Source organism: Schistosoma haematobium, chromosome ZW (genome assembly GCF_000699445.3).
Source record: "Schistosoma haematobium chromosome ZW, whole genome shotgun sequence".
Lineage (NCBI taxonomy): Eukaryota > Metazoa > Platyhelminthes > Trematoda > Strigeidida > Schistosomatidae > Schistosoma > Schistosoma haematobium.
The window spans coordinates 16,974,887-16,990,727 of record NC_067195.1 but is presented as its reverse complement, the minus strand read 5'-3'; the positions used below and the strand labels follow the sequence as shown (position 1 = coordinate 16,990,727).

Genomic DNA, 15,841 nt, shown 5'->3' with positions numbered 1-15,841 from the left:
TTACATCACACTGAAAGCTTGATTGTTTTTCCGAAAATAATAACAGTATGTACAGTAAATTGTCTTAGTTACATAGATAGTATTATTATTAGTGTTATTCGGAACACCATTATTGATTATTTCTATAGATATGTTTAGTAAATTATTATTACAACCCATAAAATATTCCGACATGATTGATAGTGTAGGTGCAAATATTTAGTGCAATAGATAATGACAATTATGTTTCCCACTGACGAGTTACGTGCTCATGTACTTCTCGTTGAGCTGCAGTGTTTATACAAAGATTAATAATAAAACTACCTAGCTGCTCTAACAGATTATGTGGGAGAAGGGTTTGAACCCGGAATCTATTTGTTAAAAATGAGCCATTTCCTTACCGACTAGAATAACATAATCAAATGTGATGTCATTTTGTGGAGTGGCAATCATGGAGGTTTTTTTCTAGTTCAAACGATCAACCGAGTGGACTACCAACTTCTTTTCAGGAGAGAAAAGTGTTAATTTATAGACTAATAATTGTGTCTATACTGTTATCGTTAATAATTAGCTTTCTAGCAGTGAAATTGAAGGAGAACTAGTGTCAAGAACAACCGATTCGCCTGATTGCAGTTGACAGAAGACTGACTAAGTGGAGAATATCAGAACTGCCCAGAACTATTTTAACAAACACAACAGTATTATTTTCAAACGCCAAAATTCAAATAAATAATATTTCCAAATGTTGCAAGTCAGGTGCCAGATACTTAAATTCTATAAAGTTTAATTTTAGCAAAGAAGCTTCGTAATACAATGATCCAGATCAACCACCAAGTAATTATGGCTACCCAAGATTGTCAGGACAAAGATTAACAAATTTACAATCATTTTGTCTTCAAATGGAGTTTATTAAAATACATGTCCATGATTTGGTTAGAGATCAAAAGGCTATCAGTTCCCTGATGATTGACAATTCTATATCCGTTGGTTCATATTTTCGATTTCGTATAGTTTTTGATATAGAGCAGAGATCATCCAATTCAATTTGTGCCAAGTCTCTCACACCTGATGTAGTTTAATTTTGTTTTTAAAACGTCTTGAACATCACAAACTCATTTCTAAATTAGTTACTAATTAATATATGATTACAGTTTGTTTTGAAAGTTATGAAAGTTTTGTCTAATTTTCGTCACAGATTGACAACTGTTGAAGTATTATTTATCAGCAATAAAACTTCATATTTACCTAGATAACCAATGTGCTTATGTCAGTTAATCAGAACGATTATCTAATAACAGTGTTTTACTGAATGAACAGAAAAATGTCATAAAAGAAAACAGAATTATTTTTAACTTCTTAGTTATGAAGTACAACTCAGAAACAATAAGAAGTTTCAGTTAATATAAAGAGCCAATATTGAACACAACAATATCGAACTATTTTGTGTTAGTTTCTGTGTTTCATAGAATGAAACGTTGTCAAACTCACAAAATAACATTATTTCTAAGACTTAATACAATGCAATAAAATGATGTTGTGGTGTGCGCTCCTTATGAGGACAGACATAAGTACTATATAGCAGGAATTGGGAGTGGAATGCTTACCAGCAGGATATTATGTACAGAGAAGAGGAAGGAAAACAGTTAGCAAACGGAATAACGAGAGAATTAGAAGAATGATGAAGTATGTAAAGGACAACTGAAAGATGTGTAGATGATATATATAATGTTTGATTTTCATAATTTACAAAGGCGCTGTGTAATTTTGCATTAAAACATTTACATCACCAAGTCTTTATTCTCTACAAAATGAATTACAAGACTACAGTTAGTGTTTTTTGAAGCCTAAAATATTTAAATGGAATATCCAGAATAGCCACTGCATTTGTAATTATTTTAAATAATTGAATTCCAATGTAAAAACTGATTAATGATATACATATTTTCAATGAAAATGATGTAGTACAATCATTTCACATTTTTCAACGCTACTCGATTTATTGTATAATTTCAATTGAGATCATGAACCAATCAATGTTAAACCACCAATGAAAACGTGAAAGCACTAGATGGTCGTTTTGTCTTAGTATAGGACTCCTCAACAATGTGTATTCGTACTAGAACAAAACAGCCATTTAGAGCTTCCAGGTTTTCAATGGTGACTTAACATTGATCGGTTCATGATCTCAATTGAAACTCAACAATCTCCACAATCCCATAGTGATAATATAATATTTGTCGCATCCCAATCACCGAATAGACAATTGATAGATATTTGATTTGCAATCTATAAATAATTTCAAGTTCATTCTGAACTCTACACCGAACTATTATGAAACTTTGTTCAAGTTCAAATGAAAATCTTTACAAAGTTCCACTTTATGTGTTACCATAATTTCCTCCTTTAAAACCCTCTTTTTTACAATATCTATCCTATTTTCCTATTTTTAGGTTAGTTTCATTGATTTTGTGTGTCACCCATTATGGGAAACATGGTGTGATCTAGTACACCCCTGTGCTCAGTTAATTTTAGATACATTAGAAGATAATCGTGACTGGTATGAATGTCATATAAAAGAATCCAAAATAAAAGTTACTCAGTTAGCTCGACCAAAATTAGCTACTGCCGCAGAAGATGATGAAGAAATTTCTACAACTTCAGGAAATACATAAGTTTTATTAGTCAATAATTATTGAGAAAAAGATGAGCGGGAAGGGGGCAGATGAAATTAAATATAGGATTGCAAATAATATACAAAAATAATGTAAATATTCAGATAATATGTCTTTTAACAATCTACATTACACTAATATCCACCCAACCAAAATGAAATAAGTATAATTGTCAAATATATTTATTGATAATAAATATTTTTTACATTAGAAAAATAATAAACGATAATCAATCAAAATATCACTAACTTTCTAATGTAGGAACCATTCATATGATTATAATTGTTATTGATTTTGACGAACAGACGAATGAAAAACAAAGAAGTGTTTTATTGATTATTCAATTATGTCGTATAATATATTTTCATCTCTTTGATTTTCCTGATATTATCTAACTATTTATTCATGTATTCATTCATTCACTTATCTATTTTACCTTTATTTATGGATATATATATATATATATATTAAACAAGATACTTAAATGATTCAATAACGTTTAATACATTTATGAATTCAGTTACTTTTGTGAACTAAGAGACGTAAATAATAAAAAAATGAAAGATACTTTACATGTGCAAAAATTCTACCCATTGAAAAGAAAAATACAGCATCTGTTTTATTTTCTAATTTCAGCAAATGATTTCTCTCATTTTTGTACTTCTTAAACTAAACAATTTGTGTTTCTACAAATTTATACAGGAGACAGAAATAATAAAATGTGCACTGAAATCTAGAAAGCATTTCATTTTAAAACAGATATGGTGGACATGTTCTTAACTGCCTAATCTATTTGCCCCGTCATTCCCTTCCATACTTACATTTCATTTATCAGTATGGTTATTTTATTCATTCATGTTTGTTTGTTTGTTAAAGATTTTCTGTTGCCTTTTTATGCTTTATTTTTTCTTAACAAAACACACATACATTAAACATTGAAATGATATTTTCTTTCTCTATCAAATAAAGTTTGAAATTAAAATTAATTAAATCCATAATCAGAAATGTCGAATAACTACATCTGAAAACTATTGATCCTAATAAATAATACTGAGAAGCTCGGTGATATGGAGCTTTTTATTATTTTATTTTGATCTTCACTAATTATCCCTATAAATTATCTATCGGCAATATGAAAATTAAAGACTGAAATGATCGCTTAAAAGGTATATTCATTAAATTATCTGATCAATTAAAGTTATTATATTTCCATCAAAGTTCTCATCAACGTTTTCTCCATCTTTCAACTGTCATAGCGCCTACTGCCTTGTGTATATTTGTTAATATATTCACGTGATCGTTTCTTTCAAAATGTTCAGAAAATTGTTTTTCACATACGTTGATAGTCACAGCCTAATATATAATGGATTATATAATGGTGTCTCTTTTACAGTCATGTTTTTTAAAGTATATATAAATGTATATGTATGTATATGATGTAATCTATCTACCAATCATCTTATAGATGACTTGCATATCGATCCTCTTTAAAGGCTAATTTAAAATACCGATCGATAATTATGTGAAAACGTAAATTGTATGTAGTTATCTTGCTAAATGAACCGACAGAATATTCTGTACTTTAAGCATAAATAATTATCAAGATAATCTGTATGGATTCTAGACAACTGATCGCTTTTTTCCGATTCTCTGACCAAAAAAGAAAGAAAAAACATTATGATGCTTGAAAAATTTCTTTTTTTATCCTTCATGATAAAATACTGCTTTGTATTTCATTTTTAAAATAACCGAAATGTGTTTCCCTCCCTCCCTCTCTTTGCATGAATGTGCCTGTTTCTTATAATCAGAAATATTGTTATTGTCATTCATTCTGTTCTAATAAGATTTGATTGTTGGATCGATATTTTCATTGGTAATCCATACATTGTGAAAATGCAAGCAAATAAAAATGGAGGGAAACAAATATTATTGATGATGACAACCATTCATTTGTATTTGCATGCAATAAAAGAATACTCATCAATATAATTCATCGTTTATTGTATGATGTTCATCCGTTCCTCTTCAAGGCAATAAACTTTATTAATTAAGTTAAAAATTAATAAATTGTTATATACAAATAAAGCAATTCAGTAGTACAGTCATTATAATGGTAGGTTAATATAAATATTATGGAATGTTTCATAAGATATGACTTATCAGGTTGAAAACAAGGATAAAACAGAGGTTTAGAGCATTATTAATTCACAATCAATATCGGTCGATGACGAAAATCTCTTTTCCTACTGAATTAATCTTCATAATCTAGATAAATCATTGTAGTTAATAGCGATTAGCTTTGGAAAGTGATAGACAAAATCCTAGTGATTTTAAACAAATCGTGGGGTGAAATAGTCATCTCTTATAACTTTGAAAAACAGTCTATGTTATGTTATGAATTACTTAATATGAAGAATATAAATCAATTAGTCCCAAGCATGTAGTTCAAAAGTAAATCACTGTCCAGGAAACTTGAAATCTTAAGTACAGTCTATGGTGGTATCATTATTATTTATCACTAAGTCTTGAAGCAGAACGGAGTGGCTGTATAGTGCTTCTTGGTTTTCAATTATTCTCTTATGAATATTAGTTTGAATAGCGTTCATCTTGATATCAAATATATTTGTACAATAAACACAACTACATGTTAAATAACTAAATATCTTGTAAAGCTAGTCAACACAAAGAAACCAAAACTTTTATTTAGGTAATGTCCGTAAATAATGAATTTACGTAAGTTCGTTCCATAGTTCGAATAAACACAGAATATAGATATTCGGGCTCCGTAATAAATAAAAGATTTATTCAATGAAAAGTCGAAATTCTGTAATTTTCATTTGATGTATAATTAATTTTGTGTTCCTTATCCAAATTTTATTGGAGTTTTATTTATTTACTACAAACATGTTTACTATGAATTTAGGTAGATTTTGTGGAAATTCTCTACAATTTAGAGGTACCTAAAGATTTATCTAGTGCAATAATGAACAAGTGTGTGCAGCTCTTAAGTATACTTAATTGTTTGTTGATCATAAAGAACAATATGCTTTGAGTTAGTGATGAGCGTCTCTGACAAACAAGTTACAATAAATATTATGTGGTGGTTTTATTTCAAAAAGGAAAAATGTAATAAATGGTATCTAAACGAAATACCTTGTTACTATATGATAGGCTTATAAATGGAATTTAGCATTAGATGTATATTTTAAACAGAATCATACATTTTTGAACATCATGAACTGAATCACAATTTCAAACAATACGATTAGTGATGAGGTTGTTACCTAGACCAATACGTTTTATCAACCATTTACCATAAATAGTAATAATAACAAGCTCAATCTCTTGTATTGGACGCTTGCCCTTCTTATGATACTAAGATAGACCTTAAGACCCGCATGGTCACGGTTCCCCACGAAAGCGCATCCTCGCGATGGGTTTGTGAGCCTTGAAAACACGAAATCCATTCCAAAAAATCCTACATAAGCCTCCTTAGAAAAGTCTTTACCAACTAATCTGATAAGAACAACATCACCGCCACACCACGCCAGTGATTGGTATCAACTTCACAATATCGTTATTTAACTGGAGTTGGACCAGAAACCCTCAAATCATCAACCTCAAGGTTAAGGGTTTGCTGCAGGACATGATGGTCGTAAACTCAGTCATTGGAGGCGCCATGACTATTTACTGTTAAGAAATGTCACAAATGGAGATCATTTTCTATCATCCTCGGCTGATCTTCAAGAGACTTAAATGACAACAATTCTTGACGAATGCGACATTCGAATGTAAATAATTAAGAGTAACTCCTTCACAAATACATTTATTTATTCAGCTTATAAATTGCTAATATTGATCCAAACCCATTTCAACATTCTTACTCTTTTTTGACAGAAAATGTCTTCTCAATGTTGTTGTGGAACTGATGTCTTAATGTTTTCAGTATAAATGATCGTACGGGTTCAATAGTTAAATTCATGAAACAATTGATGCTAGACCACCATAAAAAACCTGGAAGCAGTAGACAGCTTTTTCGTCCTACTATGGGACTTCTCAGCAGTGCGCATCCACGATCCTGCCTCGCTAGATTCGAATCCAGGACCTATAGGTCTCGCGCTTAACCACCACGCTACCCAGTCAGCACAATCAGGTAGTGATCGACATTGATGTGACACACTATTTCACCCGTTTTGTAAGAGAACATGAAAACATTTATCGGATAAAACGAAATATTATTACAAATAAGGATACATATATAGATATTCACTTGATATTCTAAATATTTTTTCCTTAAAATTTATAACTGTAAGGTAATTTAAAACTATTTCTATTGATCTCTCTTTTTAATAAGCTTTCTAGTTACTCACTTAAAACTTGACTTCTATACATCGGATTTATGAGATACTAGTTAGAATATTCCAACGACTTTGTTTGATTGTTCATTTCCGGCTTTTAATATCATACAATGAAAAAGCTTTAATTATGTTTATGGAAAAATATTTTTGGACTAATTCAGTATATATATATTAATCACTGAGTAGTGACTAATGTCATAGTTTTCTAGTCTTTTTAAGCCCTACTAAAATTCAAATGATAACGTTGATATGCGGTTACTAATCTAAGTGAATTAATATTTTATGAGCTGTGTTGAAATGTAAGATGACTGAAGGTGGTCTATAGGAATTCCTGAACACATTATTCTAGTTGGGATGTATTTATTATCTTGAGAGAACTGGTTCTCCCTAGGAAATTCAAACCCGCAAAATTCAGTTTCACAGTCTGATAATTTACCACTGTGTGTTTCTATAATCCACTGACTCCCTATAAAACTGAGATATTTACCATTGATTAGTCACTGAATAGTGATCAATGTCATATTTGTGTTTGTCGAATTCTGTTGATTAAGTTGAAGTACATACATATTGGATAGATTAGTTTAATATAATCAGACCAATCTTTATGGATAATTTTAAATTAAATTTTATATCTGAAAGACTACAGCTAATAATTTCTAGTTTAGATGGTGGTTGGAGGTAGTCGACAGGACACCCTGGACCCGGCTTTCGTGGTACATGGCACTTATCAGCAAGGTGTACCTGTAATCTTAAGGGGACTGGTGCTCCCTGACGGATTCTATCCCGAGTCACCTAGACTTGTGGCCACATTGCAACTTTGTCGATAGCATTCTATTTGTACTAATAAGGACTTGACACACATGACATTGATCACCACCCAGTGGTCAATCAATTGTGAATTTCTACTTTATCCTTGTGTGATTTGTTTTTGTAGACAACGGGAATATTTATGATTTGGTGTGATTTTTCTGGAACATTATATCTTCGATGTTTCAGGTATATTAGAAGCATTGAAAAAATAATTAGTTTAATCTTATTCGATGGATATTGTTCTTAGCTTGTTAAAAATACACGAAGTTTATTATAGTGAACTTATTAGGTTAAATAATTTTTAAGACAACTGGATGAAATTATTAATGAATATATACTGGAAGAATGATAGAGTGCTTATTTTGTAACTTAATAGTTTTAAATTTCATTTTGTATAAGACATCGATTGTTATGCCTTCATAGTCGACTAGCATATAATGACCAAATTGTCATGTTGCTGAAATTTCTTCACTACTGTAGTAATAATTCGTTAGCATGTTACACTTTCACCGAAAAATCTCTGAAACTGCGATCATGGTAAAACAATCAAGTGGTTTGATATATCTTTACTTGTATTGATGTGAGTGAAATAAGTATCGCCAAAATTCTGAATCAGTCTCAAGTCTAGGAAAAGGTGAAGGTAGGGCATGGAGATAGTAACAACAATCAGAAGAAAACAACACTTCTAAACAAAGCTAGCCATAAAATATCATTTAAGCCATCTGAACTCTGTCATAGTAGTCAAGCTATCTTCATTTAAAAGAACTATGAAGCTACATGATAAGATCCGAGATTTTTTGGTTATCACTAGACCGATGCCGATTCCGACAACCAAAATAACAACTAACATAGGTAATTGGAATATTGGCACAATGTGGGAGAATGGAAGGACCAATCAGATAACTATGGAAATGAGGAAACACAACTTGACGGTAAATGGAATAAGTGAAGCAGATTGGATACAAATTGGACTTCAAATATTACATTCGAAATGAGTGATGTTGTACTCTGGTCATAAGGAAGAAAATCCTACGCATCCACACGAGAAACTGAACTGATGATATCCGACGAAGCATGTAAAGCACTTATAGGATGGGAGTCTCATGAACCCACAATCATCAAATCGTCATTCAAAACAGAAAAGAGGGAAATCACAATGAACTTTATCCATTATTATACACTCAACAATGAAAGCAATGAAGATGATAAATATCAGTTATATGAGAAACTGAATTAGATTGGAGAGAAACGTTTGGAAAAGAAACTGATAATCCAAATGGTTGGTATAAACAACATTGGGTATGAAGATATTATGGAGCGACATGGACTGAGAGATAGGAACGAGAATGGTGAGGGATTAGCAAATTTATTTGCCCTCAACACGATGGTTATAGGTGCCACGTTATTCTCTCACAAATGTATGAACAAAGCTACATGGGTTTTACCGGATCACACTACAGAGAACTAGGTCGATCATTTTTGCATCACTGAAGAATTCAGGTCAGTGGCAGGCGTGAAAACATGGAGAGTATCTGACAAATCTTCAGATCGCCACTAGCCGGTGGCTGCCAAGATTAGACTGAAACTAAAGAAGCATTGAACATTTGGACAAACAACATTACGAAGTCTAATACGGCTCTTCTTCTAGGTACTGACGAACTAGACAGATTCAAGATAGCTCTCAGCAATAATCATCAATTCTTACAAGATCTACTCGGAGAGTGTGAAAGCACTATGGAGAATAACTGTAAAGGTATCGAAGAAGAAGCACTGACTTCAACGTGTCAGTAGGTTCTGGAGAGCAAGAAGCATCATCATAAGGAATTAATTACAAAGCGGACATGTAAAAATCATGATCTCATCATTTAAAAATTATCGTGGATTTTAGATTCGGTTTCTTTATTCTTTTGGGTATGCAATTATTCATCAATCGTACCAACTACTTCTCCAAATAAAATTAAATGAATCAAAACGAAAATAAATATATGTGAGTTATACTCAGTTTATACTCAATAAAACATGGCTGAAAGATCTTAACTACTTATAAGTAGTCAACCTTGTGTAGTAGACATTTCGAGTTAGTGTCATAAGTACGAAAAAACGTTATTTGTGAAATCTCATCAACAATGATCCAGAAGAAACATGAACAAGACAAAATTAGACCAATATGTGAATAAACATTCCGGTCACTTAGGCAGAGTCTAAATAGAAAGTAAACCTTGCAGTTTGTCTTGGTTAACGTTTACTTTCAAGAATATTGGTGGATTCATGATCACAATGAAATTCAATAATCTCCACAACTGTATACTGATAAATATCAAGGTCTCTGAGTGTGGTAGAGGTGATAATGCATAATTATCAGATAACAGCTATCCTGATGTTTTGCTATTCAATTCTGATTACATGTACTGGTCAAAACTCGGTGATCAAGTGGATTGATAGTGATTGAAATATTCAAATCACAAAGAACAGGAAACTCAAATCTCACGAAAACGCTGAACGTAAATGTTACTGATAGGAAGGCATTTAATCAGTGAAAACTAATGTATTCAATATATCCTTATTCATATGAACTGGCAAAAATCTCAAGACAAGGATTCTTTTACACTGAATTTACTCACATATTGGTTACCCATATTTAGTCTCTTCGGCTGGCTGTAAAAAATTTCGAAAGCTGTTCGAAACCACCTGAGTTAGTATTTTCTGAAAGATTTATTTAATTTGAAAGACTGTTCGATTGATACTAACATCAAGAATAAAATAGTGAATTCTTCTAATGTAATGCATGTGTGTACAAATGTACTTTTAAAGAAGACCGTTAATAGTCTGTGTCACTATATCTCATTGAATATTCTTTCATTAACTCATTCTCTCAAAAATCTTTAAGATTAACAGCTTTAATTATGTATTGACGATGTGCACTTAATTTTTTAGGCTTGTGATTTCGATAGACTAACGACCTGCCTATAGGTAGTCGTTTAGAATTATTACTAGTTGATGTTTTTAAGTTAAATATTAGAGATGTAGCTGAAACTAGTTTGAAAATACATATCGGTAAATTAATTTGTCTGAAAGTTAGAATATATTTTCATATTAACCTTACTTCAACACTAAAATCAAAGTCAGTTTACAAGATGTTTATGTAATGAATAGGAATTATACAATTCTGTCAGAAATAACAGCAGAATAGTAAAAACAAATATGTCGACTAGTCGATTAGAGTAACTGACTCAATTCAACTATTGATCTTTATTATTAAGAAAACTTCAATAATACTATAAATCACTGGTAAATACTGAAAACTATTTCTCCATTATGAAAGCTATACAAAGATACTACTATAAGAGATAGAACATTATGAAATGACTGCAGAATATCAAAGTGTCTAGACTAATTATATTCTTCATCAGAGTCTACAAACAGATAGTGATGAAGTATAATGCAATCACCATAATTTTATGATTTTTTTAAAATAAGAATGTCAGCATTCTTCTTATCAGACGGTGAGATAAATTACCTTTTGATTTACACACATATAGATATATTGACCTGATCCATTACTATTTAAATCTCTCAGTTACATTTAATTATCACTAAGTTTATGCCAATAATTAGGAACGGAGATGTCAAAATTCAATTATTCGAAATATATATCTGTGGTTGAATGTAAAATTTATAAAATATACACGTAATTTAACATACATGTCACTGACAAACTGGAAAGAAGGACACTTCAACAAGATAACAAAGAAAGGGGATTTGAGCAAATGTGAGGACTACAGAAGAATCATATTAATATCGGTACCAGGAATAGTTTTCAACAGAGTGTTGCTGAACCGGATGAAAGTAGACACTCAACTTCTATTTCAACAAACCGGATGCCGTAAGAATCGGTTGTTCACAGACCAAATAGCAACACTAAACATCATTGTTGAAAATCATTTGAATGGAACACGCCACTATACATCAACTTCATTGATTATAAGAAAGCATTCGACAGTGTGGATAGAAGGACTTTAAAGAAACTTCTTCGACACTATGGTATGCCTGGGAAGGTCGTTAAAATCATACGGAATTCGGGCAACTAACTAAAGCGTAAAGTATTACAAGGAGGACAGATGCATTCCAAGTGAGGACCGGTGTCAGACAAGGCTGCCTACTTTCACCCTTTCTCTTTCTTCTAGTGGTTGACTAGGTTATGAAGACCTCAATATCTGAGGAGCAGCATGGAATACAATGAACATATTTTAAGCAACTAGATGATTTGGACTTCAAAAACAAATGCAGATGAAGACAACTAGTATAGCAACAGCCTTCGTACCAGTAGGCCCCAACATACACAAAGGAAAAACCAATATCCACAAGTACAACACGGAGAACACCATACTAATCATACTTGATGGAGAGGCTCTGGAAGAGGTGTAATCATTTACGTACCTGGTTAGCATCATCGATGAACAAGAAGGATCTGATGCGGACGTAAAGACAAAGGTCGGCAAAGCAAGAGCAGTATTCCTTCAGTTGAAGAACATATGAAAGTCAAAACAACTGTCAACCAGCATCGACCCCAGAATCTTCAATACGAACGTCAAGACAGTCCTACTGTACGGAGCTGAAAGTTGGAAAACTACTACAACTATCATCGAAAACGTACAATCATTTATAAACAACTGTCTACACAAGATACTGAATGTCCATTGACCGGATACCATCAGCAACAGCCTACTGGGGCAGAAAACAAACCAAATTCCAGCTGAAGAGGAAACTAAGAAAAGGTGCTGGAGGAGGCAAGCCCTAACTCGGAATCCCGAAGAGAAACGGAGAATAGGAAGACCGTGGAAAAAATTGTGTTGGGAATTGAAAGCAGACATCAATAAAATGAATAACAACTGGGAGGGAATAACAGAGTTCGATGGAGAATGTTGATGAGTAACCTGTGCTCCTCTACGAGGGGTAACAGTCGTAAGTAAGTAAATAAGTATGTAGGAAGTGAAGAAAAAGAAAATTAGAGAGCAATAAGCAGAAGTTAAAACAATGACCGTGATAGTCAAGTCGTAATGCAAATGCCAAGTTGATTTATGATCTACTGATTGTGATAGATAATGTTAAAATTAGTTCAATCTATCAGGAACGGTGCAAGTATGAAATATCTATAGTAATGGAAGTTTACTAGGAAACGCTCAGCCATAATAATGACTAGACATTTAAGGTCCTTATAGTTTCACTAGTAGAATGAGATATATTTGAAGGTTGAGAAATGTTTAAGACAGTATGAGAAGAGAGGTAAACATTGTAACAACGAATAAATGATAGTAATGATTTAATTTCACGGATAGATTGCAGCAAGTCATTCCAGAGTCTCGAACATTTACTAGTAACGCATCCAAATAGAGAGAAGATTTATTAACAGACTTTTTGCCAATAAAAAACAGTTACTGATGTCTTAACTATAAGATAGTATCAGTGGATTTAAAATATAGTTTACTAAGTATTATAAAGAAACAAATTAAATTTAGTTTAATTTTCCGCTTCTATAGAGGGTCATTTTTAAGCTTATTACATCTGGATTTGTAGTTTAAGGTACAGTTGTTCTCTAGAATGCGAAGTATAATTTATCACTGAACAGATTCCAATTTTAGCTTATCGTTTATGTTTATACCATCAAGAATAAAATTGCAATGTTCGAATAGGGTTCAAGCACATACTTTGTCCATTAAAATAAGTGAATTACTTCTTATAGAGGTCACTGAGTCTTGGACGTTTATTTAGAGAACTGTTCTGAGATGGACAAATTATGGGAATACCTAAGTTTTGAGTCCGTCATTATATAAATCATTATTTTTATGGTTAGTTATAGGTATCAGTCTCATCTGTAAATAACTTGAGCCTGAGGATTTCATTCATGTCTAATGTTAAAAAATTATCAACATCAAGCTGTATTGGCAGTCAGTTAAACTTGGAAATATATAACAACCAATTCAAACCCAGGGATTTTCAAGAAATTGTCCTTAAATGAAGATATGAGCATTTCCGGTTAAGTATACTCACTACTGACCAGCATCATGGCATCGAAAAACAAATGTGTAGTGCTCCATAAATTCCAATAGTTAACCTATCACCAAACTATGTCAACAGATCATGATTAACACATTGAAATCGAAATCAACTCAACAATCAACCGACATAAACAACAGTCATAACTGAAAAGTAGGTCAGTTAAATTCCCAACAAGTGATATTGCTAATTAACACTAACAAATATGTTAATTTATTCAATGTTAAGTCCTACTAAGTAAATTGTGGCAAAGTTCATCTTGTCTTAATCGATCACAGTGGTAATGGACCTATTTCCTTTCAATACCGTCAACATCATTGTCAGTTTTCGTGCTCCGATCTGCAAAATACCATTGGTCATCTCATTTAAAAATGAGTTAAACTTGTTCTTAAATAAAGGGAAATGATGTTACATTAAAAATAAACAACCAATCGCTTGTATAAATGTATATGAATAATTGATAGTCAATAGTTGAATGAGAGATGAAAGCTGGATAATCTGGATATCATTTCAAGTAACTTATTAAAATCATGTATTCAGTTCTTATAGAACTAATCATTCGATAACACATAGATAAAAGATTAATCGTGACATAGTTTTCTGGTGTGCGCAATTATATCATAAAACAATATAAAAAAAGCTTTTCTTCTTTTTATGTATTCTTTTCACTCGATTTAGTATGAACCGGAGTAAAATATTGGCTTTATCATTGATTACAATCATTATAATGTATATTTTATTCATAAGGAATAGATACCGACTGGATATTACTTTTGGTGATGAGGAGCTTAACTATGACTATGCTGATGATGAAGAGATAATTTGGAAATTACGAAACGCACAGTTTGATTTTATTATAGGTAAGTGATTCAGGATGTTATTGACGACTTAGTTGTATAGGTTAAATAAACTAAGAATAATTCTCGTCAAATCATTATTCTCACAATTGAAATCACCGTCCGATCTATGCTAGGCCATCATTGAAAACCGGGAAGCACTGGACGCCGTTCCATCCTAGTGTCTAATTTCAATCAATCCTTGACCTTTCACAGCCCTTCTTTATTCATTAATGATTAACAGCAGTTGAGAAAGAGCTTAGCGCCTTGATTTCTTGAATAAATAAATGTAACTGACATTTGAATATAAACCATTGAAACAATTAGTCCCTTTTATAAACTTCATTTTCTCATAGGTCTATTGAAATTTATAAACTATTGGTTTACTGAAGGATGTTCAAACAGCTGAAACTGACAAAACCACTCGATATCTTGATTTTCCACGTCAAAAGTTTCCCATGGAAGATATACTTTATTTATCATGAGACCAAAAGTACTTTCTTCCTAATCATTCATGTTTAATCTATGACTGGTTTTAAAAAGCGTTTCAATTGTACTTATATGAATTTGTCGGGTGTTTAAATCAACCTAACACTTTACCTCCCAGTAGACATTTAGAGCAAGATTTGTTATTTTGTCAATTTAGGTTATATCTAGTAACGTAGACTTCACATCATGGATTTTACCGTCATGTAGACAACGCATCTACCTTGGTAAATTTTCTGCATTAAAACTGATAAACTTGCGTCCCAATTGATCAAATAGAAAACTAGGTTATAAAAAATATGATCTTCAAAAAATTTTTATCGTCGTTAATTTCAATTGACAACTAAAAACATGAAAAATTCAATGATATATTTTACTGATATTTATTACAGTTAGTATGTGTACTGTTTTGTGACGATTCAAGATCTAACTGCAATTTATCAGTTTTGTTTAGCCATTGGACAAGCAAAAGTATGATACTTATACTCGGAGGTTAGGTACTTCCTATTTAATAAAAATTTATAAACAACCTATGCAGAGTTCATTAGAGCTATCCACACATTAAATTTTTCATTTCGTCGACTATTAAACCTCCCTTTTATTGAGTTTTGTGAGTTGGTTATGATCTCATCTCTAGTCATAGGCG

The 15,841-nt window shown here is 31.8% G+C and overlaps 1 protein-coding gene across 2 annotated transcripts in view; it reads left to right on the top strand.

Moving 5' to 3' along the window:
- The window catches only part of PDE4A (cAMP-specific 3',5'-cyclic phosphodiesterase 4A), a gene marked incomplete at its 3' end in the record, with an annotated part of 95,299 nt that extends 90,578 nt beyond the window's left edge, over positions 1–4,721 (top strand). Inside the window, exon 14 of one of the 2 annotated variants that reach the window (XM_051210547.1) lies at positions 2,430–4,721. In XM_051210547.1, coding sequence (XP_051070553.1) covers positions 2,430–2,651 — 222 coding nt within the window. The remainder of the gene's footprint in view (positions 1–2,429) is intronic. The other variant, XM_035732558.2, reaches the window with a different exon arrangement.
- Between the last annotated feature and the right edge of the window lie 11,120 nt (positions 4,722–15,841).